The sequence below is a fragment of the Canis lupus genome, chromosome 33 (assembly GCF_003254725.2).
Source record: "Canis lupus dingo isolate Sandy chromosome 33, ASM325472v2, whole genome shotgun sequence".
NCBI lineage: Eukaryota > Metazoa > Chordata > Mammalia > Carnivora > Canidae > Canis > Canis lupus.
Window position 1 is genome coordinate 5,814,895 of NC_064275.1, and position 23,939 is coordinate 5,838,833.

Here is a 23,939-nt window from a genome sequence, read left to right on the forward strand (position 1 = left end):
GCTCTTGCCTTTAGCATAACATTCAAACGATTATTACAAGTGGATGCAACCTATCCTTATTTTTTCTTAAGGTGTGAAAGAAAGAGAACTGACAAAATTATTTCTAAAGATAGCAGAGGGGAAAGGAATGAGAAGTCTCTGCATAAAATCATCTAGAAGAAACCAAGAAAAGGAAAGGTTGCTAACTCTAACCAGGGATGGGCAAACGATGGCTCGCTCATGCATGGCCTGTTTTGTATGGCCAGTGAGCTAAGAATGGTTTATACGTGGTTAGAGAGTTTTAAATGAACCAAAAATATGGATATGGCTCATGCTCTCATCTTCTGAATGAAAACTGGCCAAGAACCTCTGAAGAGAAGCTGGTTTCAATTAGACTCAGTATTGTCTATAGGACTAAGCCCATCTAACAGGTGAGATTTACCAAAACAGATCCCAAATATTAGATTTCTATTTAATGTTTCAACCTTTCCTGCGTTTGTTGCCTTGTCTGTGTTTCATAAAACAGATAACTGTAGTGACCATAAAGATACATTCTTAAAACATTCTCTTTGGATGAGAGGAGGATTCATAATACTGCTACTTCTGAATTTATGTCAAAATCTAACTTATACTTAAAGTATTTCAGTTATCCTCAATCCATCCTAGGTCAGAGTCTATAAGAAACAGAGTTGTTATGCCTTCTAATCTTGAAAATGAAGTAAAAATTTGGCCACAGACTCTTAGACCCTTACCCTAGGCATTTTCAACACTCAGAAAAGTACAAAATCATCCTAGAGAATGACGACCTTTGTGATGGAGAGCATGTTAAGGTAGTGCAACCTGCCTGGACTCTTCAGTATGCTCAACCAACACACAAAAATGGGAATGCCTGTCACACAAAGGTTACCTTCTGAACACCATTAACAGTGATGTTGCTGAGATCTAACTAGTTGCTATACCAACCCATGCCCAACACCGTTACTATGACCAGTAACGTATATACTTACACCACAGACGTGACGTTGTTGGCCAAAGAACTCTCATAGTACGGGATACCTTTACTGATCACAACACTGATTTGTCCACCCAGAATGTTTGACACTACTCCTGCATGCACGCCAGCCATGCACAACGGCGAGGACTTGAGGAAAGGGAAAATAAAAGATTAGTTATTTCACTTTCTTTTGACAATTTATAAACAAGACACTTATGCTTCCTCAAGAAATGAGTTGACCAGGGCAGTCTGCTCAATAAACACAGGATGATTAACGTGATAACATAGTACAGACTTGTAGCACAAGACAAAGAATAAAACATTATGTGATACTAAAGGGAAATAATTCCTAGAAAATAAATCAAGATGAAAGATATACAATAGGTACATCAACCTATTTGGGAGTTTAAGAAAAATATAGTTCTCTCGTGGCTTCAACTAAGTCTATGTTCCTTAGACTTACATCTCTATATCCATGAGGGATTGTTCCAGAGATCTCAGCAAAAGGAAGCAGACAACCAGCTGGGCAGTACTTACTGTGAAATAAAAACAAGTTAAAGGGTATAATATAGTTCTGTGCTCACTGCGGGGAAAAGAACAAAAACATCACATATTCATTTTTCGGTTCATTAAATACTATCATCTCACTACCTACTATTTCCAAAAAGCCCTTTCAGACTTTATTCTGTCTGTCCCTATAACACATCTTCACTCACATATTTAAAATAATTGTTTCATATTCTACATATTGCTTTATTTTACTTCATAATTCATCACAGACATATTTGTACTTATAAGATCTATTCATATTTAATAGCTACACCCTCTTCTATTTTGTGGATAAACAATAATTTATTTCACCAATCCTTTATTGATCAAATTTGACTTTAAAAGGTCTGGCATTCATTCATTTATTGACTCACCCACCCACCCACTCAACACAGTTACCTGAATGTCTACTATGTTGTCTGTTGCGTGCTGGGCTTTGCTAGGTATTGGGTTTATGAAAATCAATCACATAAATATGGCCCAGTCGTCACTGGGTTTACACTCCAGAGGCCGGGATAGGGGGGGAGGGTGGACATTAAACTAATATTTAAATGAGCAATTCATCAGATTATGGTTCTGCTATGAAGAAAAAGCACTCCATGAAATTACTGGGAGGAAGCAAACTTAATAAAAGTAATACAAAAAGGGCAGCCCCGGTGGCACAGCGGTTTAGCGCCGCCTGCAGCCCAGGGCGTGATCCTGGAGACCTTGGATCGAGTCCCACATCAGGCTCTCTGTATGATGCCTGCTTCTCCCTCTGCTTGTGTCTCTGCCTCTCTCTCTCTCTCTCTGTCTCTATGAATAAATAAAATCTTAAAAAAATAAAAAAATAAATAAAAGTAATACAAACATTCAGTAAATTTACTATGTGCCAGCAGGCTTTCTGAGTAGCTCCGGAACCCACACAAGAACCCGAGTGGTAGGTCTTAGTATCATCCTCATCTAACAGAAGAGGGAGCTGTGAAACGGTGTGTCCAGGTACCACAACTAGTAAGTGGCTCCAGAGTCTATGCTCTTACACAGGGCTCTGCACTGCCGAAGTCAGGACACGGGGCCCCGAGGAAGGGAGGGAAATGGACCCTAATCAGCAGGAGCAGCATGCCCACGAGGCAGGGTGGCCCGTGTGTGTCTGCACCTGAGGATGAGCAGCGCAGATAGAGTACAGTGAGCACTGTCCGACCCAAAGGTAACATTAGACTGAGAGAAGGCTCAAGAGGTGGACGGGAGCCAGATAGTGCTGAAGCCTTGTGGACTATGGTGAGGAGTCTGGAATGTATTTCTAAGTAAAACTAGGAAGTCAATGAGGGATTTCAAAGCTTATACACATCATCTGATTTATACTTCTGAAAGAGATCATTCTGGCTCCTGAGAAGAAAGAGGCTGTAAGGAACCATGAGGGGACGCCGAGACACTGCTGGGCTGGTGGTGCAGCCGTCCAGGCCAGGGAATACAGCAGCTCGCGTATGGGTGGTGGTGATGGAGCCCAGAGCAGAGGCTGTGCATCACACAATGATGCCAGAGTCCCCCCTGCTGACCGGGACCCTCTGAAGTGCTGAAGAGTGTACCCATCCCACAGAGAAAGAGCAATCCTTTATGACAAAATAAAGGCTGCTCTTTGCAGTGTGGTAGCAAGTCAAGGGGAGGTTCCTGAGACAGGTGTCACTTCGATGAGAACAAATTTGCCAAGCAGAGGAGTCCAGTAACTCTAGGCAACAGTTCTGAGAGCTCAGAGCAGCGTAAGGAATCCAGAGCCATTTCAACCTAAGTACATAAGATGATACTGGACAAATGGCCCGAGGCCTACCTGCGAAGGATTGTGAAACCCAGGCCAAGAGATCTGGATGGCATTTTGTCTCAATAACAAGGAGCGCCTGGGGATTTTAAAGTAGGGGAAGGATCAGGTATCTACCTTAGTATGAAACCTGGCGGCAATGCGAGGGGCAGGATAAAAGCCAGCAAAGGTTACAAACGGAAAATAAAATAGAAGTTAATCCCAGTCGAGATAAGAGACAAGGACATAAAGCAGGGAAACAGTAGTAGAAACGCTGCCTGGGCAAGAACACTGAAGAATTCCATCAGAGCCTAAATCATTCTTTCCCCTTTTTTGAAAGGGGGTGGGGGGTGGGGAGTTAGCTTCTCTAACTTCATTAGCAGTTTTGCCAGGTTTTGAAAGGGGACCAGTTCTACTTTTAAAGCATATTAAAATTATACTTTCAGGGTAGAGAAGACCCAAATGCTACAATTAAAGCAAAATGTAAACATAGTAACTCAAGGGCTTAAAATAAGCTCTAATTTACTGACATCTCAGAACCATGATTACGTGTCACACCTGTGATACATACACTGATGTACATTAATCCGAAGTGTGTAAGAATAATGATGAAGTAGAGAAAGAGTGACATTCAAGGGGGGGAAAGTCAAAAATATGGTCATACCTGAACTCAGGTTCCAAAAAACTGGATGCAGTATCTAAACAAGTGATTAGATCTAGAAAAACAAAAATAAAAACCGGATTCAATAATACATAGGTTTACTCTTACTACAACACCAACTGTTTCCAAATCCCAAAATGATACTGTTCCAAATTTTAAATTTCAACAGTGTCGAGGTGGTTCTTGTAACTTTTTACACGTTTTTGTTAATCATGATTTCTTTTTGATTTTAAGTATCCTGATTTCTGGGGCTATGCCTTTCCAATCCTCTTTGCTACTGTATCACCTCACAGAGTCCTGTATATTTATATACAGAAGGTACACAGACAGGTATAATGTATAGACTTAACTCCTATAAAATACAGCTCCTGAAAAAAGAAAAATCTTTATTATAGAACTAAAAAATGATCCTTTGCTAGTTATACACAAGGAAAACAATGACAAAAGACAGATGAATTAATTTTGTTACTCTAAGTAACTGATACTCAAACTAGTCCATGGCCAGGACCAGCTACATGAGGATCTTCTGCGAACTTAAGAGAAATTCAAATTCTTGACCACCACCCAGACTTAACAGGATCTCTGGGAGCGGGCACTTGCTTTAACAAGTCCTCCAGGTAATTCTTGAGCACAATGAAGTCGAAGAAACACTTATCTAAATAAGAAGGAACTTTAAAGTTTTAACATTTCTATCTAGAAATCAAATCTGAGTAAGAGCTAACCTGTTTCATTAAGACTCAGTTCACAGGTCGAGTAAAAGGGGGCTCTTGGCTCCAAAAGGTCGTCTTCCTTCTGTGCTTAGGACACAAGGCCAAGTCCTCAACATAGCTCATGGGTCCTGACGTGGCCCAAGTCCTCAACATAGCTCATGGGTCCTGACGTGGCAGCCTGCTTCTGGCTAAGTCTGGTTTCCTACCTATGCTGGGTTCCTGCCACACTAGCCTTCTTTGGCTCCTCTGGCACACGCTGCCCTCTCGACCTGTAATGATCTTCTCCTGTCCCTGAGCCTTGCTGCCTTACCTGTCACTTCCTCACAGAAGCTGTTCCTCATCTTCACAAGTCAAACACCTTTAGCACATAGTGGGCACCTAAGATTTGTTTGTTTTAATGAGTAGGTGACTATTATGTGTTGCCCAAGTACTGTGTGTTACGTAAGAACAATCCACTGAGGCAGTCGTAGAGTTATAAGCATCATTTCATGATGCCTAAACTATGGACAGAGAAGGGGTCAGTCCTCCTTTGTACGGTCAGCAGCAATCACAGCAGATGAAGAGGCTTTCAATCAACGTTTACTGAATAGTGGATGAATACAAAGTTTGTGATCATAAGCATATTTGGCTAAGTCCAATCGCGTTCTGCCTTGTATGAAGGAACACCTAGAGGGCCCTAAAGCAATCACAAAGGTAAGGGATTTCACATATAAATGCTTGACCTTACAGCCATGCTGATGGTGACAATGCACTGGTGTCCTAGCACACTGAAGCCTTGCAAATACTCGTTAAATTAATGGCCACCGCAGCAGGCACAGGATAACTGATTATTCTATTTTACAATTCTGAAGAAATGATGGGATTATCACCCACATGAAATGTGCTTTGAAACAATCTGAGAATAATAACTTTATATCTATAGGAAAGTGGTATTTGAGAGTGATTACATGGACTAATATCTACACACCATAGGCCCATGGACGATGATTGACGATGATTAAATCTGTGTTTCAGAAGTTTAAGAGAATACATGGCTGGATAGGGGTTCACGATTACCTGGCTAAATGAGAAAAGCAAACATACTGAATTACCTATACCTTGGTTATTCCTGGCACTTTTCACACTGCATCAATTAGAACTGATTTTCTGCTTTCCTGCTCCACCAAGAGAGTTTCTAACTTCTAAGATTAGAGGCTGAACTTCTAGAAATAATAGCCTGGGATGCAGAGGTAGCTGTGTGGTCCAACATGGCATTCACGCCACAAGAAGACTGCCGGCTGGCCTCACTGCTTTCAGGCCAAATGCTAGGATACTGGTCAACTATGGATATACTTGATCAGGACAGGGCTTTATTACAAGTCCACGCAGTGCTAAAACTCCAGAGTAGGCCAAGCACATGTATGCAACTCACTTGACCTTGCTTTTAAATTCCGTGGGGGCTCAATACAAGTCCCGAGGAGGAAAATAGGAATTCAAAATGGATGGCTATGAAGAGAGCCAAGAAGACTAAAGACAGAGAAAGGAAATCATGATTACAAATACTGAGCTTTACAACTCCACAAAGGTGAAGAAAACATCATGCAGGCAATGAAGAAGCTTTAAAATGTGTCTTCCCTGAAAGCTTTTCCCAGGTAAACAGCCTTCCAGAAAACCACTATTACTACAAGGATCCCAGGTAATACCAACGGCTTAGGCAGGATGAGTACAGCTCAAAAGAGACCATCTGCCTCAGAGCCTTCTGACAGCAACATATAAGAAATTATAACGAATGGAACAGAAGTGAGAGTCCAGAAATAAATTCTAAATTTAAGTCAACTGATTTTGATAAGGATGCCAGAATGATTCTATGGCAAGGAAGGATAGTCTTTTTAACAAATGGGACTGGGACAAGCATTTTTCACATGCAAAAGAATGAAACTGGACCCTGACCTCAGATCCCATATAAAAATTAAACGGGATCTAAATTTAACAGCTAAACTTGTAACATTCTTAGAAGAAACCACAGGGATAAATCTTAACCCTGGAGTAAGCATTGTTGTCTTGGCTATGATATCAAAACATAAGTAGCCACATGAAAATAAACTGCATTTCATCAAAATTAATTATTTCGTGCTTAGAAGGATGCTATCATGAAAGAGAACGATAATCCCCACAATGATTGAAAATATTTGCAAATCACACAAGTCTGATAAGGATCTAGTACCAAGAATACATAAACAATTATTCCGACTTGATTTTAAAAAGACAACCCAATTTAAAAATGAGCAAAGGATCTGAATAGAACTTCAAAGGAGACATGCAGATGGCCAGTAAGCACATGAAGATACTCAACATAATTAACTATCAGGGAAACGCAAATCAAAGTCACAATGAGATAACACATACACACTGGGATAACGAGAGTCAAAGGACAGATAATAACAAGTGTTGGCAAGGATGCGGAGAAACTGGAACCCACATGCACTTCTTGAGGGATTTTTAAATGGTGTAACTGCTTTAGGAAACAGTTAAGCAGTTTCTTAAAAAAGGGTAAACACAGAGATACTGTACGACCCTGCAATTACACTACTAGTATATACCCAAAAATGAAAATGCACATCCAAACACTTGTATACAGATGTTTATCAACTAATGAATGGAGAAATGTAGTATATCCATACAGTAGAGTATTACTCAGCTATAAAAAGTGAAATGCGGGATCCCTGGGTGGCGCAGCGGTTTAGCGCCTGCCTTTGGCCCAGGGCGCGATCCTGGAGACCTGGGATCAAATCCCACGTCAGGCTCCCGGTGCATGGAGCCTGCTTCTCCCTCTGCCTGTGTCTCTGCCTCTCTCTCTCTCTCACTGTGTGGCTATAATAAATAAATAAATAAATAAATAAATAAATAAATAAATAAATAAATATTTAAAAAAAGGTGAAATGCTCATACATACTACAACATCAACTCTGAAAACATGCTAAGTGAAAGAGGCTAGCCATGAAAGACCACAGGTTTTATGACTCCAGTTTTATGAAAACATCCAAAATAGGTAAAACTATATAGAGAAGTAGTAGTTTAGTGGGTACCTAGGACTGGAGAGGGAGAGGGTTAAGGGGGTAGGGAACACAGAGTGACCACTAGTGACTGTGGAGCTTCTCTTAGGCTGATGAGAATGTTCTAAAATTGACTATGTTCAATGACTGCAAAACTGCAAATATACTAAAAAATCAATGAACTGCATATTGTAAGTAGGTGAAATATATACAGTGTAATAAAACTGTAATAAGGCCTTTAAAGATGAAGAAAGAGAAGGTGACATAAAAGTGGTACCAATGTTCCTTTATCACGTGCATTGAGGGATGAAATAAAGCCTAGTAAGAGGGCTGGGATTGGCAGTTCGCTGGTTTATTCATTTGTTCATTCATTCACTCAACACACATTTATTAAGTATGTATTATGACCAGGTGTTGTTCTAGGCACCACAAATAAAGCAAAGGATACGGACAAACATCTCTGCATCTTTCTAGAGCAAGCAGGCCTCAGGGAGCTTGTGAAGGAAGAAGAATGTATTTGTGATGAAGAATACAAGAAAATATAAAAACAGAGGCAAGCCAAAAGTCAACAACAGGATGAAGGATTTCAAGGTCTTCTTGATGAAAATACCGTCAGGTTTTCTGAGATAGCTCCAAACTTAGTAATATTACTGTCCGCCGTAACGGACATCCTATGCACACGTTTGTGTTTTAATGTCAGTACAATTAAACGTTTGTCCACTACATACTAACTGTATGGGCTGGGAACTTTGTAACTGCCCCATGAAAATATTTATTTAAACATGACATCTAACGTTAACCCATCGTAACATCATAGAAATATGGTAAATATTTTGAATTTGCAAATCAATTAAAAAATTGTATACTGGTTACTATCTCAAATATTTTTGGCAGACAGCACTGGCTATTTCTGAGACTGCAGAATTATGAAGTAGATCTTCCTCCAATTAATATTGTTTCATGTTACTAAATAAATTGAAAAACACTCTTAGCAGTGTTAGCACCAACTATATTAGTTGCTGGGTATAATTTTTATCTGGTTGAAGCCATTTACTTCTAAAAGGAAGGAAGCTTGAGAGCCTGTATTTATTCTAACTCAAAGAAGCAATAAGTACTGTAACTAAGATACTGTATTTATTTGCCCGAAAGAAGAAAACAAATGAAGAGGACAGTATATATTCTTCTCCTTCATTTGCTCTAATATCCTTTAAATAACAAATTTCTCAGAGGCTGAAGGACCATGAAGTCATGCCTTCCTGCTTCACACCTTGTCAGAAACCTGGCATTGTAGGCTGTGACAGCTACTTTGACCAAGTGTTACAGGATACAGGACAAGACTCTTCCTGTTGCCAAGTTCTCCAGCCAATGTTACCATGTGACCTTGGGCATAATTCCTTGTTTCTGTGGTAGGAACCTGGTATTAATTTGTACCATCTGTCGTTTAATGGAGGAATATTTACATATATAATAGAACATAATTTATTGTGATTCAGAGTCAAATAACATTTACTTAGCAGATACTACGGGAGGCATTTTACATCTTGTCTCCTTTTACGTGCTGAGAGTAGAGATTAAATCTTGCTTCTCTTAGAAATAGTACAATGCCATCTATGGAAGCTGAGTCTATAGTAGGAGCTCACGTGAAAATAGTCATTGATTTCTTACGGATGATGCATGTGTGACTCGGTTGCCTAATAAACAATGTAGTTGGGCTGTAAGGTACTTATGGTGAATCAAACTCTCTTCATACCTAAGTTCCTGTATGTTTATATGAAGAAACAAATACCACAACATTAAAAGTCATTATAAATAAGTGTCCTAAAAATATGTATATAAACTGAGACCTCATTAATAAAACCTTACTGAACAGTTTAAGAGTTTAAGATGTTTACCAGGTACAACGGTAACAAAAATCAGGAACACAACAGAAACACTAAAAAGAAAAACCTAGCTAAGCATAGTACTCAAAACAGAATGGTTTCTACAAAATTATTGTGTGATTAAGGTAGCAAATAATCTTAAGCAACTCATGCTGTTTTTAAAACCAAAGCATCTCAAGAAGAAAAAAAAAAAAAAAAACAACCAAAAAAAACAAAACAAGCAGTTACAGAAATCTGGACTCTATTAGGAAGTAGTTCTATAGTCTGCCCTGTTTCATTTACAAGTTGATTTAATCTACTGTAAGATGGAAAAAATGGAAAACATTTGCAAAAAAAATAAAAGTGGTTAAAGAAGGTAGCAATTGGGAAACTTTTAAACTATTAGTGTTAATTCTAAAAAATAACCTAACATATAGCAAAAAATCCTGTAAAATGGGAACATGCCCCCTGGCTCAGCTGTTCCTAAGTCGTAAACAGACTGTTATCAGATTCTATGGAGTCAGCAGGCAGTGAATAAACAAGTTCTTGTGAGTTCCAACTGGAAAGTTCATTCATACCTACATTGGTTCATTTTATTTCACATGCAACTTTAAACTATTCACTATTTTTTCCTATTTAAAAAAAAAAAAAAAAAAAGCAAGCACAAACTTTAGTATAACCAGGACAAAATTCTGGACTGGTCAAATCTAAAATAAAGAGGTTAAAAGTTACTTTTTAAGTTATGACTTCATATTCTACTAAAGAAGTATCAACTATCAATTCTTAGCTGGGCACGTACACGCAGACACATACCTCCACTCCCCCCACCGATTTATGGCACATAACAAATAGAGCCTGCCCTAGGGACAGAGAGGAATAAAATTATAAAAAAAATTATGAAAACTGGACAGGAAAGTGAAAAGGACACCAGGTACAGTGCCCTAGACACCCCTGGGGTATGATTGGAGTTCAGAGATACATACAAGAGGGTCTTTGTGTCCAAAGCCTCTCTTATTACAACTGACACGTAGGAAGAATCCTAATTCTTTGAAACATTTTCTTGTAGAAGGTATGTCTGATTCTCAAGTCTTTAAAAAGAATTAGAATCTGGCTTAAGGGCAGCCTGGGTGGCTCAGCGGTTTAGCGCCACCTTCAGCCCAGGGTGTGATCCTGGAGACCCGGGATCAAGTCCCACGTCGGGCTCCCTGCATGGAGCCTGCTTGTGTCTCTGCCTCTCTCTCTGTCTCTCATGAATAAATAAATAAACTCTTTAAAAAAAAAAAGAATCTGGCTTAATTCTAGAGTTAGATTTATATAACAAGACCTCTTAATTCAATCACCTGACCCAGTATCCTCCAAAAGCCTCTTAACTGGACTCCTTACTACTATTCCTTCTTTTCTTCGACCCATTCTTCACAGAGCAGGGAAGATTGTAAAAATAAAAAATAAAAACACAAATCCACTCGTGTCATTACTCAGCTCTAACAGCTTCCATGGACTCTTAGGAAAAAGCTCCAAACCTGACATTTTCTACAAGGCTCTGAATAATGTGACCTGCTCACCATGCAGTCAATTCCACCTTAGCTGTGCCAGCTTCTTTTCCAGCTCCTCCCCACCACAGGGCCTTTGCATCTGCTGTTCTCTTCCCTAGAATCTTCTTCTTCCTGGTCTGTCTAGAACTTTCCAATTAATCCTTCTGCTCCTCACTTAAAAGTGACTTCTGTGGAAGAGTTAGGCTCTTCATCAATCTCCTGCTCCTTCCGCCCTGTTGTTGGAACTCTCCCTTCATCATACTTATCATAACTGCAATTGAGTTACCATGTGTTTAATGCCTTTTCCTAACCATGTACTATAAGCCCCACGAAGGAATAACTGTGTCTTGTTTCCTGCTGTTTTCCCAGCGCCAGGCATATGGTAGGAATAAGGCACTGAAGGGAATGTAATTTTGCAGCGTGCTTTTGCATAAAGGCACGAAAATCAGTCTACCTCACACAAAATCATGACTCTATCAACAATACACAGTAGAACATTAACAAGTGTTTGTGTGAGAGTTTAACAAATGAAGAAGCTGTTGAAGCAAAATTGTTCACAATCTTTTCATTCCCAAATACTCCTAAATTTCCAGTGAGGTTGCTTTGCTGGGGACATGTGGTGCTGCCCCTTGAAAATATCCACGGGATTCAGTGTGGTAGCAAAGTTTCCTGGGTGGAAACAAACGGAGGCTCTCAACCAAAGCCAATCAGCATTCAAATGAATGAGTCATCAAAAAAAATTGTGTCCGAAAGGCCACACAAGAAGAAATGGTAAGAAATTCAACCAAGGTTCTCTCAGGGTTAGCCAATTCACTTTTAACTTCAAATAAAACAAATGCTTCACAGAAGAGGCAAGGATGTGCGGAAACCTAAGTAAACACTAGGAGGGAGGGAGCCGTGAAATGAGGATTTCCCATGATTCTGCCCTGACTAAAAAGAAGTTCCTGATTTATGGTAGATATTCCAAAAAACTCTGGAATCTAAGTTTCATCTAAAACAGTGAGTAACCATTTGATATTTGGCACAGACGTATGTCAGTCTACAACACTCTGATTCTGTTATCTGAGGTCACGGTCAATTCTTAAACTTTAATGCAGGACATTTAGGTTTCTGTAGAACAAAAAGCTCCATCATTTAAATACCCTATGAAAAAAACCTTTTTCTTTTTTTTAAAATGAAAGGATATTTATTTTCAAGAAACCTTCAAGAAGGGGCACCTGGGTGGCTCACTTGGTTAAGCAGCCAGCTCCTGATTTTGGCTCAGGTCCTAGGATCTAGCCCCACGGGGAGTGTGCTTGAGGATTCTCTCCCACCCTGTGCCCCTCCACCCCATATGTCCATGAGCTCTGGCGCTCTCTCAGATAAATAAATAAATCTTTAAAAAAAAAAAAAAAGACTTCAAGTCAATGAAGAACAGAGAAAAAGGGGAAAAATATAAAGAAAAAATTAACAATTTAAGCCGATACCGAGAGGAGGAAACTCAAGGAGAATAAGCAGCAAATGAATTGTAAATTTTCTATCCTCTTTACCTATCAGCTCAAGATTTTCAGTAAGTAAAACTGAAAGGATGGGAATCTATCACCATCTCACTTAGTGCTTTTAATCTACTCTTCCGATGGTGGGGAGTGTGTGTGTGTGTGTGTGTGTGTGTGTGTACAGTGGTGAAAGGGGGAAACTAACATTTGTTTTGTGCCTACTGTGTCATGTGCTTACAGACACCGCACATGTATGCGTGCATCCTCCCGGCCAATCCTCGGAGGTTAGAGAAGTGAAATGACAGGCCAGCAACCACCTGGCGAGCATGCGGCAGAGGCGGGGATGCTCCTCCTGCAGCACCACCTGCCTTACCTGCACTGGCTCTGTTGGAAATATCGTTCATCCAGTGTATTGTTTCCAAGGGTTTTTTCTTTCCATTATTCCATCCAAACGAGTCTTCTCTCTCACTCTCTCAGAGGAATTTTATTAGCTTTCCCACCTTGTTCCATAGCTTAGAAATTAGGAAAAAGCAGATCTTTCCTCCCAGGTAACAGCTGCTTCTCTATCACATTCTAGGTGGAACTGTTAATGAGACCTATGGTGTTTATCTCAAACCCACCGGAGCTGAGAAGGAACAGCAAGCACTGCCTTCATTCTCAGTGTCCGACATTTTCACACCTGGGAGGTTCTCAATTTTCTCATTTATATACCATAAAGTAACAGCTTTCCCCAAATTTTAAATTGTCAGCTTAATTAAATCGTTGTTTAATATCAATATATTCATCTATTTTTCTAATTTAAAATACTGACTGCTTTGTGGGACATACTGTTGCATTAGCAGCACTTCTTAAAACTTTCCTACCGCAGTGCCCCCAACAAATCCAAGCCACGGTAACCAAAATTCACGAGAGATTTTGTTCAAGTCTTGCATTTTAGAACTTCAAGTAACTTTTGCATTCTATTCCACTTAATAGCTTTGCTTTCAATTTTCAGAGAAAGACTTGAGACTGTCAACACTAACAATCTAGAAAATATCTCAGGTTTATTTTGCAGTGTCTCAGTACTCCATGAGAATCTATTCCTTTGAGAAGAATGGTAATGTGGTCTTTAACACAGTACTATGAAATGGTAATCTGTGGATAATAAAGCTTTACGTTTATAGAATACATTTCAACAACTGACAGATTTTTTTTTTTAACTGACAGATTTTTAAAAAGTAATTGTCATTTGTGTTCCAATCTTATAAAAGTGAAAAATCAGTATTTTCTCTACTATGGAAATGGAAGTACACAGAAGTTATATAAATGCTAATATACTTCTAATTTTTAGAATTCTGGACTAATTTTATTTGTAAAATCTGTAAAACTTATGTTATTAACTGTTCAGTCTTTCTACTCTATTCTAATCTCAGATAACAAGTACTAAAAGAAACACTGCATTTTTGTTTTTAGAAATTGTAAAATGTAGAAGTCGTGCTATAAAGTTGAAAATTACCTTGTTTATCTACAACAGAGTATGAGGCCAAGAATCCTCGTCCAGAAACATGGATTCCACTCATGAACAGCACTGTAATCTCATTGCTTTTTGATTCAATTGAATGGTTCATCTGCAACCCCAGACCACAGTATTTGCCTAGAAAGGAAGGGAAAAAAAGATATTTGGTAGGACTCTCATAATGTCAGTAATATTTACAATGTAGGGTAAGAGCATCAGAACAATATACCAAACTGGACATTAACTAGAAAATGGTGACTAGGATGCTTAGTGATTAAAAAATCACATTACTCTGAAGAAAGAACAAATGCCAAGTATTAACTGTAAACAATTCAAAGAAAAAAATGGTACAGGCATCAGTGATCTTACAAAGATTCTATTTCTTGTGAAAGACATGTATACTCTTTAAAATAGTAGTGAGAAATTAAAAAGAAAAAAGCATTTCATGCAGGCAGGTGGCTCAGAAACAAATTAATAGTTAATCAGTAATATTTTTAACATACTCCCCACAAAGTACCCCTAGATTCCTGAGCTCAGGGCATTCCTTAAACCTTTTCCAGACTTCCCTCAATTTTTCTTCCAAAGATTGTTGAACTTTTAGTGAGTGCCTTTAGGTGATTATGCCCAGTCCTACAGCATTAACTATGCTCTGACAATTCACATTTCATCTTCACCCAGAGCTTTTCTCTTGAACTTCAGGTATATATATCCAAATGCCAACTTTTACTCTTTAATGTCTAATAGACATATAAAAATAACATAACTTCAATACAAATTAAGAAAAGGGAAGAAGAAAAACATTAGAGTAAGATACCCACCATAACTAATAAAAATGCATTTTTCTTATGTGCTTGTTAACCATAAAATTCTAAGTAAATAATAACATTCCAAAAGTGTTTTAGGCTGTGCCAACACCATTCTAGAATAAGAGTAATAGGCACTTCCATAAATACCATTTTCAAGGACTGAACATGATCTTGTGAGCAAAAATATCCTAAAAAATCAATAAGAAAACCCCAACAGAACTGGTAAGGGAGTTTAAAGATGTCATAGGATCAATATACGAAAACCAATTCTATTTCCACATAGAAGTCACAAATAACCTGAAATGAAATTTTTAAAACTTTGTAACAGTATGAAAAATATTAAAATATTTAGGGATAAATTTTTAAATTTTTTTTTCAATTTTTATTTATTTATGATAGTCATCAGAGAGAGAGAGAGAGAGGCAGAGACATAGGCCGAGGGAGAAGCAGGCTCCATGCACCGGGAGCCCGATGTGGGATTCGATCCCGGGTCTCCAGGATCGCGCCCTGGGCCAAAGGCAGGCGCCAAACCGCTGCGCCACCCAGGGATCCCCTGGATAAATTTTTAAATAAGAAATTCAAGGGGTGCATGGGTGGCTCAGTCGGTTAAGCATCCAACTCTTAATTTTAACTCAGGTCATGATCTCAGGGTTGTGGGATCGAGCCCCCTGTTGGGCTCTGCACTGGGTGTGGAGCCTGCTTAAGATTCTCTCTCTCCTTCCCCCACCTCCCCCCACCCCCCGTCTCTCTCTCCTCCCTAACCCCCACGCTTGTGCACACTCTAAAAACATAAAAATAAAAAATAAAAACCAGTACACTAAAAAATAGAAAACACTGCTGAGAAAAATTAAATGAAAACTAAACAGAAAGACGAAGTTCATGGATTGGAAGACACAATACTGTTAAAATGTCCAGTCTGCCAACATTGATCTATTGATTCAATGCAATTCCTATAAAAATCCTGGTGTTATTTTTTTCCCCAGAAATTAACACAATGAAGCTAAAATGTATATGGAAGTGCAAAGGACACAGAATAGCCACAACAGTGTAGTGAAAAAGACAGCTGAAAAGACTAATATAATCTGATTTTAAACTTACTATAATACTACAGTAACCAAGACAATGTGATATTTTTTAATGGTGAATCTAGATCTATACCTAAATCTTTATTTATACCACCTGTATCTATATCTATACCTATATCTCTGTACATTTCAATGGAGCAGAACAGAGCTCAGAAATAGTCACATTTGTAGTCAACTAGTTTCTGACAAAGGTGTGAAGGTAACTCAATAGAGAAAGGATAACTCTTTCAACAAATGTACTAAACCAGGTGGCTATCAATATACAAAAACAAATGAACTCAGAACTTCAAGTCAAAATGGACCATATATCTAATTCTAAGAGCTGAACTTATGGAACTCTAATAAGAAAAGACAGGGAAAAACTTTGTGACTTTGGGTTAGGCAAAGATTTCTTAGATCCAACATCAAAAGGAAAAACCATTAAAGAAGAAAGTGAAGAATTTGTACTTAATCAAAATCTAAAATGTTTCCTTTCAAAAGATACCATTAAGAAAATGAAAAGACAAAACACAGAGTGGGAGAAAATATTTACAAAACATTAATCTGAAACAGAACTCATATCTGAAATGTGTAACGAATTCTTACAACTCCATCAATCTCATCCTGTAAAAAGGGAAAAAGATCTAAATAGCCACATCTATAATAATAAAAAAAAAAAAGACCTACTAAATGGCAAATAGGCACGTGAGAAGATGCTCAAGAGCATTAGCCATTAGGGAAATGAATATTAAAGCTACAATGAGATAACACAACCCTCTTATTAAAAAAGCTAAAATCTAAAAGACTGACAATACCCAATACTGGTGAGGATATGGAGAAATTAAAACCTTCAAAGTCTAATGGTAGAACTGTAAAATGGCACAGCCATTTTTGGGAAGCAATTTGGTAATTTCTTAAAATGCTAAATACACATGCCTCTTTCCAAGAGGAAAGAAATCACATGTACATAGGAAGATCATTCAAATGGTCCCAGCAGCATTTCTCATATTTGCCCCAAACAAAAACAACTGAATAGTTCATCAACTGACTCATGGATAAAAACAATGTGGTATATATCCATACAAAGAACTACTACTACTCACCAATAGACAGAAACGAACTAATGATACATGCAGCAACATGAACGAACTTCAAAAACATTATGCTAAGCAGAAGCTATCTGTGGTATTTCCAGAAAAGATTGCCCAGAATAACACTACTTGTTAGAGATGAAATCACTCCAGAACCTGGGTCCTCCACCTTGTCCCATGCTTTTTTCTTCTACGTACTATGTCCCCGTAAAGGAGCTGACACTTTCCCTGGGGCTGCAAAGAGAAGCATTTAATAACAGCATGATCTCCTTGTAAGTGATCTGGGGCAGCACTGGGGGACCACAGGGTCTGCAGCAGCCTCGCCACTGTCTTCTTTCCACCCACAGCAACAACACCCTTTCTGCTTTTTTCCTTATCATCCAGCAACTGGTTCATTCCTTAATGAAATTAGTAAATGCTTCAGCTTGTCTTTTGGTATAAACCATCTCATAATACTTCACTTTTGCCCTTACCTGAAGTATTTAAATCTATGCCACCTTTCCAGTTCATTATAAAACCATTTTAATTGAATCAATGTTTCCAAAATATCATTTAAGCAGAATTGGGAAGTTCAGCCCTATTTTTAAAAATGAGTTACTCTTTACAACTGTTTTTCCCCAGCCAATGAGAAAGTACTATATTTGTTTTAAATACATTTCATAATTTTGTATTTTGTGTGTTAGATAAAAAAAAAAACAAAAACAGGTAATTCTTTATTTCCCCAGAAGATGAGAATAATTTACCCCTAAAAGCATACTGACAGTGGTCAGTTAAAACAAAACTTCCAAGTTCTAAAACATCTAACACTGTCTACAGATTTTATACATAGAATTTTTCTTTCAAGACATATTTCTCCAAAGCTTTATAATTTGTGAATTATTTAAAAATTAGCATGTACATGTGATAATTCTGTAAAAACTTTTAGGATGAGCAGAGAAACTAGTTTGTTCTAAGACTGTCAGGCCCATATATGAATAGAATAACATATAAGAAATAGATATATTTTATTCTATGTGTCACTGTGTTTTAGATTACTTTTTCCCCCTTAACTTGGAAAGGTTACGTTCAATTTTTCTGTGAGATTAGCTTGCACAAACTGACAAAGCAAAACCCCTGAAGTTTTCTCCCCTTGAGGCACCAAAAAAAAAAAAAATGCTATTATGTCTTACAGTGAACAGCATCCATAACCTTAGCATAATTGTTTTTAAAGATTTAATTTATTTGAGAAAGACAGAGGGAGAGAAGGCACACGCGTGCGCGCGCGCACACACACACACACACACACACACACACACGAGGTGGGTAAGGGGCAGAGGGAGAGAGATCTCAAGCTGACTCCACGCTGTGCCAGAGCCCCATGCAGGGCTGGATCTCACAACCCTGAGATTATGATCTGAGCAGAAACCAAGAGTCAGTGCTTAACCACCTGAGCCACCCAGGTGCCCCAGCATAACTGGTTATAAAGTGGCAGTATGACCCTGGTCATTATACAGAACTTTTAGGAAAAGGTTATAAACAAAAAACAACCATCAAAACAGCAATCTAAAAATAACAAGGGGGCAGCCCAGGTGGCTCAGGGGTTTAGCGCCACCTTCAGCCCAGGGCGTGATCCTGGGGTCCCTGGATCAAATCCCACGACGGGCTTCCTGCATGGAGCCTGCTTCTCCCTCTGCCTGTGTCTCTGCCTCTCTCTCTCTCTCTCTCTCTCCGTATCTCTCATGAATAAATAAAATCTTTAAAAAAAAACAAACAAGGAATTTACATTTACAGAATTAAAAAAATAAACAATCTGAAAGTCAAGAACATCCAGTCTATAACTTCTCCATTTATTTACCATTTAATAAATAAATACCAAACATTAAGGCTTGTGCATGAGCACACACACTTGGTCATAGGTAACAGGGTGTTCAATACATGTCTTTGCTCATCCTTTATTTCTTTAAAAACACCGATTGTGGAAAAGGAAAAAAAAAAAAAGCTTTCTATTCCAAATAAAAGTTAATATTAATTTTATAAAAGTAAACATAAAAATTTTTAACATTAAAGCAAAATAATACTTAAGAAGTCCTATAACAGTTATCTGCATAAACAAAAAGATGATTAAATCATCAGACTTTTTCAATACTAAATAACTCAAAAATAGATTGGTAAATAGAATATTAAATACCATATTACTTTTAAATACTAAATATTTTCAAATAATGACCTACCATTAAAAGCATAATATAAAATTGATGTTATTCCATATCTTATCTCAAATATTAAAAATATCTAAAAAAAAAATATCTAAAGCTGTATAATTTGTCAGCAAAGCAAACAATATGTGCAGAGCCAGTGCCCATTACATTAAATCTTAAGGCCAAATGTGAAATAATAGGTAAAGGCAAGAGAAGTTATATCAAGTAGAATCTCTATGTATGTGAGTTAACACTTGTAAATGTGAACAAGTTTCATCTGGGCTCATCAGTACTAGCTGCTGTCACTTAGGGATCTATGTATGTGGGATTTTATTACAAGGCTGATTAAGGCCCTCAGTACAAATATGACTTTTCAGATACTCTTAAGTACAAACGAAAAAGATCACACTTAAAGAATATTACCAAGCCATGCAAAGGTGTCTTTATAAAAATTTTATCATTTATACTAATACTATGAAATCCCAAATTATTAGATTGAACTTGGACGTACTCTAAAAAATTAAAAAACAAAAGTATATTCTTGAAGTGAAACAATGTTTAAAAAAGTTTTTCCAACCCTTTCAATATAGACAGGATAATAAAGCATTTCCTATTAGCACTACAGCTATATCTCCTTTTTTTTTTTTTTTTTAAATCATTTGGAGTTACCCTGTCCTCTGAAATGTGAATAAATTCAGTCTGTGGTAGTAACAAAACTTTTTTAAAAACTGTGGATCTCAAAAGGCAGTAAGTGCTAAAGAACAGATAATCTCAATTAAAAAAGAAAAAAGGACAAGTACAATAGCTGACTCTGTAGGTGCTCAAGTGAGTTCAATATATACCAGGTAAACATCTGCCTTCACCTCTTATTCCCAGCCAAAACAGATATCTCCCTCCTCACTCCTCAACCTTTGATCAAAGGTTTTACCCATTATACAAGTAATGCAAGCACTTAGCGAAATACTCTGGGAAAGGAAGAAGAAAATTCATTCCTAATCTGGGCAATATACTAGTTAGTTCTTTAATTCCATTTTCCTAGTTTGGCCATCCAAAGGTCCTCCTAAATCAACACAAATCATTCAATTGCTAACAATTATAGATTCTACTGATGGCTCTCAAACCCTGCCAACATTTCTAGAAGTTTCTCGCAGATAAAATAAGAATTTCAAAAAATAGTATATGGATACATGCACAAAATTATTTTTAAAAAAGTTAATCAAGTATGTTAATCACCATAAGGCCTGTGAAACACTGGTTTTAGTCTAAAAGAATCCATGTTCCAAGGCAAGTAAAAATGCTTAAAAAATTATTACCCTTAGGAAACTAGAAAAAGAAATCCAGAGTAAGAAGAAAAGATGTAAGAATTAGAGCAGAGACCAGTGAAACTAAAAAACAAGAAATCAACAGAGAAAATTAATAAAGCCAAAAACTGGTTCTTTGAAACCGAAGTCAATAAGCCTCTAATAAGGATACTTAAAAAAGGGGGACACACAAAAAAGAGGTAACAAATAATATCAGAAACAAAGTGGTGACACCACTACAGATCCAATGGTCATGAAAAGATACTAAAGGAATATTATGAACAAATCTGTAAGTTTGATAACCTAGATAAGATGAACAGGTTCTTTGAAATACACAATTTGCCAAACCTCAAACAAGAAGAAATAGACAACTATTTAATTTCTATTTAAGAAACTGAATCAATAATTAATAATCTTTCAAAAGAGAAAGCACCAGGCACAAATGGGTTCACAGATGAATTTTACCAGACATTAGGGGAAAAGTTACACCAATTCTCTACAATTTCTTTCAGAGGACGGAAGTAGAGGGAATATTTCCTAACTCTATGAGATCAGCCCTACCATAAAACCAAAATCAAACATATTACATGAAATGAAAACTACAGGTCGTTATTTCTCATGGAATAGACATAAAATTCCTTAACAAAAGATTAAGAAATCAGGGGCACCCAGCTGGCTCAGTCAGAAGAGTGTGCGACCCTTATTTCGGGGTTGAGTTCGAGCCCCATGCAGGGTGTAAAGATTACTTAAAAATAAAAATCGTTTAAAAATATTAAGAAATCAAATCCAACAATGTATTAAAAAGAATTATAGACCACGATCAAATGTGATTTATTCTGGGTACGCAAAGTAGATTCAACATTTTAAAATAATTAATGTAATCATCATATCAACATGCAAGAAAGGGGAAGTATTGTGATTAAATCAATAAATGCAGGGGCATCTGGGTGGCTCAGTGGTTGAGCATGGGCCCAGGGCATGACCTGGGTCCTGGGATCGAGTCCCACATCAGGCTCCCTGCCTAGAGTCTGCTTCTCCCTCTGTCTATGTCTCTGCCTCTCTCTATCTGTGTCTCTCATGAATAAATAAACAAAATCTTAAAAAAAAAAAAAAGATGCAGAAAAGACATTTGACAAAACCCACCATCCATTTGTGATATAAAATATAAATTCTCAGTGAACTAGGAATAGAGGGGAACTTCATTAGTTTAATACAGAATATTTACAAAAAACTAAACTACCATCATACTTAATAATGAGAAATTCAAAAATTCAAAGCCTTTCCAATAAGAACAGAAACAAGGCAAGAATGTCGCCTCTCACGACTCCTCTTTTACATCATACTAAAGTATTAATACAGTTATTAATACAGTAAGGGAGAAAAGTACACAGAATGGAAAAAAAAATAAAACCATTCACAGATAATATGATAATGTATGTAGAAAATCCAAAACAATTGAACAAAAAACTCCTGTGATTAATAAGCAGTTTTACAAGTTTGCACAATACAGGATTAATGGATAAAAGGCAATTGCTTTCCTATACATCAACAATAAAAAAATGGAATTTGAAATTAAAAACATACTACCATTTACATTAGCAGCCCCCAAAATGAAAACAGGGATAAGTCTAATAAAATATGTGCAAAATCCATATAAGGAAAACTACAAAACTCCAAGAGTGAAATAAATGGAGAGATGCTCCATGTTCATGGATAGGAAGACTAAATATTGTCAAGATGTCAGTTCTTGCCAACTTTACATATTGAATGCAAGCCAAATCAAAAGCCTAGCAATTTAGGATAATTGGATATTTGTATGTAAAAGAATGAAATTGGACTCCTATCTCACACCACTCAAAAAAGAACTCAAAATGGATTAAAGACTCAAATGTAAAACCTGAAACCATGAAACTTCTAGAAGAAAACACAGGAATAAAGTTCCTTGACAGGGATCTTGGTAATGATTTTTTTGAGTATGATACCTAAACGTTTACAAGCAACAAAATAAAAGATAAATAAGAGGGACAATACCAAACCAAAAAGCTGTACAGAAAAGAAACCAACAACAAAGTGCAAAGACAGCCTATGGAATGAAACAAAAGTATTTGCAAACCATTTATTTGTTAAGGGGTTAATATCCAAAATACATAAAGAACTTATAGGACTCAAAGCAAACAACAAAACCGAACTGAAAAATGGGCAAAGGACCTGAACAGACATTTCTCCAAAGAAGACACATGAAAGGACAACAGGTACATGAAAAGATGCTCAACATCACTAGTCATTAGGAAATTGCAATGAAAACCAGTAAGTTATCACCTCATGTCTGTTAGAATGGCCATCAACAAAAAGGTAAGACTTAACAAACACTGGTGTGGATGTGGAGAAAAGAGAACCCTGTACACTGTTCATGGTATTATAAACTGGTACAGTCACTACAGAAAACAGTATGGAGGATACTAAAAAAAAATTCAAAATAATGCAACCATATGATCCAGCAATTCTATTTTTTTTTTCAGATTTTATTTATTTATTCATGAGAGACACAGACAGAAGCAGAGATACACAGACAGAGGCAGAGACACAGACAGAGGGAGAAACAGGCTCCACATGGAACTTGACCTGGGTCTCCAGGATCAGGCCCTGGGCTGAAGGTGGCACTAAACCGATGAGCCACCCGGGCTGCCCAGCAATTCTATTTTTGGTTATACATCCAAAATGAACAAAAAAACTAACTCAAAAAGATGTCTGCACCCCAACATTAGCAACATTTATAATAGCCAAGATAATGGAAACCACCTAAGTGTCCACCCATGGATGAGTGGATACATGCACATGCAACAAAGTATTTACAACAAAGTATCATTCAGCCACAGAAGGTAAGGGAACCTTACCATTTGCCTTAACACTGATGGACCTCAAAAGCATTATGCTAAGTGAAATAAGTCAGAAAAAGACAAATACTGTATGATCTCACTTACATGTACAATCTAAAAACAAAACAAAACAAACAAACAAAAAAAAACCCCACCAAACTCATAGAGAATATCAAGTTTAGGGGTACCAGAGGCAGAGGTACCTATGGGTAGAGATCAGGGGAATAGGAGATGATGGATGTTAGCTGAACGTATTGTAATAATCATTTTACAATATACATAAATGAAATCATCATCCTGTATAGCTTAAATTTATATAGTGATAGATGTCAATTATTTCCCAATAGAACTGGAAAAAAAAATCCCAGTGAGTTATTTTGTGGATATCAAAAAAGTAATTCTCAAGGATATATGGAAGGGAAAAAGACCCAGAATAGCAAATATAATTATTGAAGAAAAACAAAGTTGGAGGAATGACACTACCCATCTTCAATACTTACTATAAAGCTGCAGAAACCAAGACAGTGTGATACTGGTGAAAGCATAAATAGATCAATGAAAAAGAAT

General features: G+C 37.3%; 1 protein-coding gene across 3 annotated transcripts in view; it reads right to left on the minus strand.

The window, feature by feature from the left end:
* DCBLD2 (discoidin, CUB and LCCL domain containing 2) overlaps positions 1 to 23,939 on the minus strand; it is an 80,869-nt gene that overhangs the window by 22,956 nt on the left and 33,974 nt on the right. For all 3 annotated transcript variants that reach the window (XM_025416915.3, XM_025416898.3, XM_025416906.3), the window contains 4 exons: positions 14,058 to 14,195; positions 3,958 to 4,009; positions 1,437 to 1,509; positions 987 to 1,120 (listed from right to left, as the gene is read on the minus strand). In XM_025416915.3, coding sequence (XP_025272700.2) covers positions 987 to 1,120; positions 1,437 to 1,509; positions 3,958 to 4,009; positions 14,058 to 14,195 — 397 coding nt within the window. The remainder of the gene's footprint in view (positions 1 to 986; positions 1,121 to 1,436; positions 1,510 to 3,957; positions 4,010 to 14,057; positions 14,196 to 23,939) is intronic.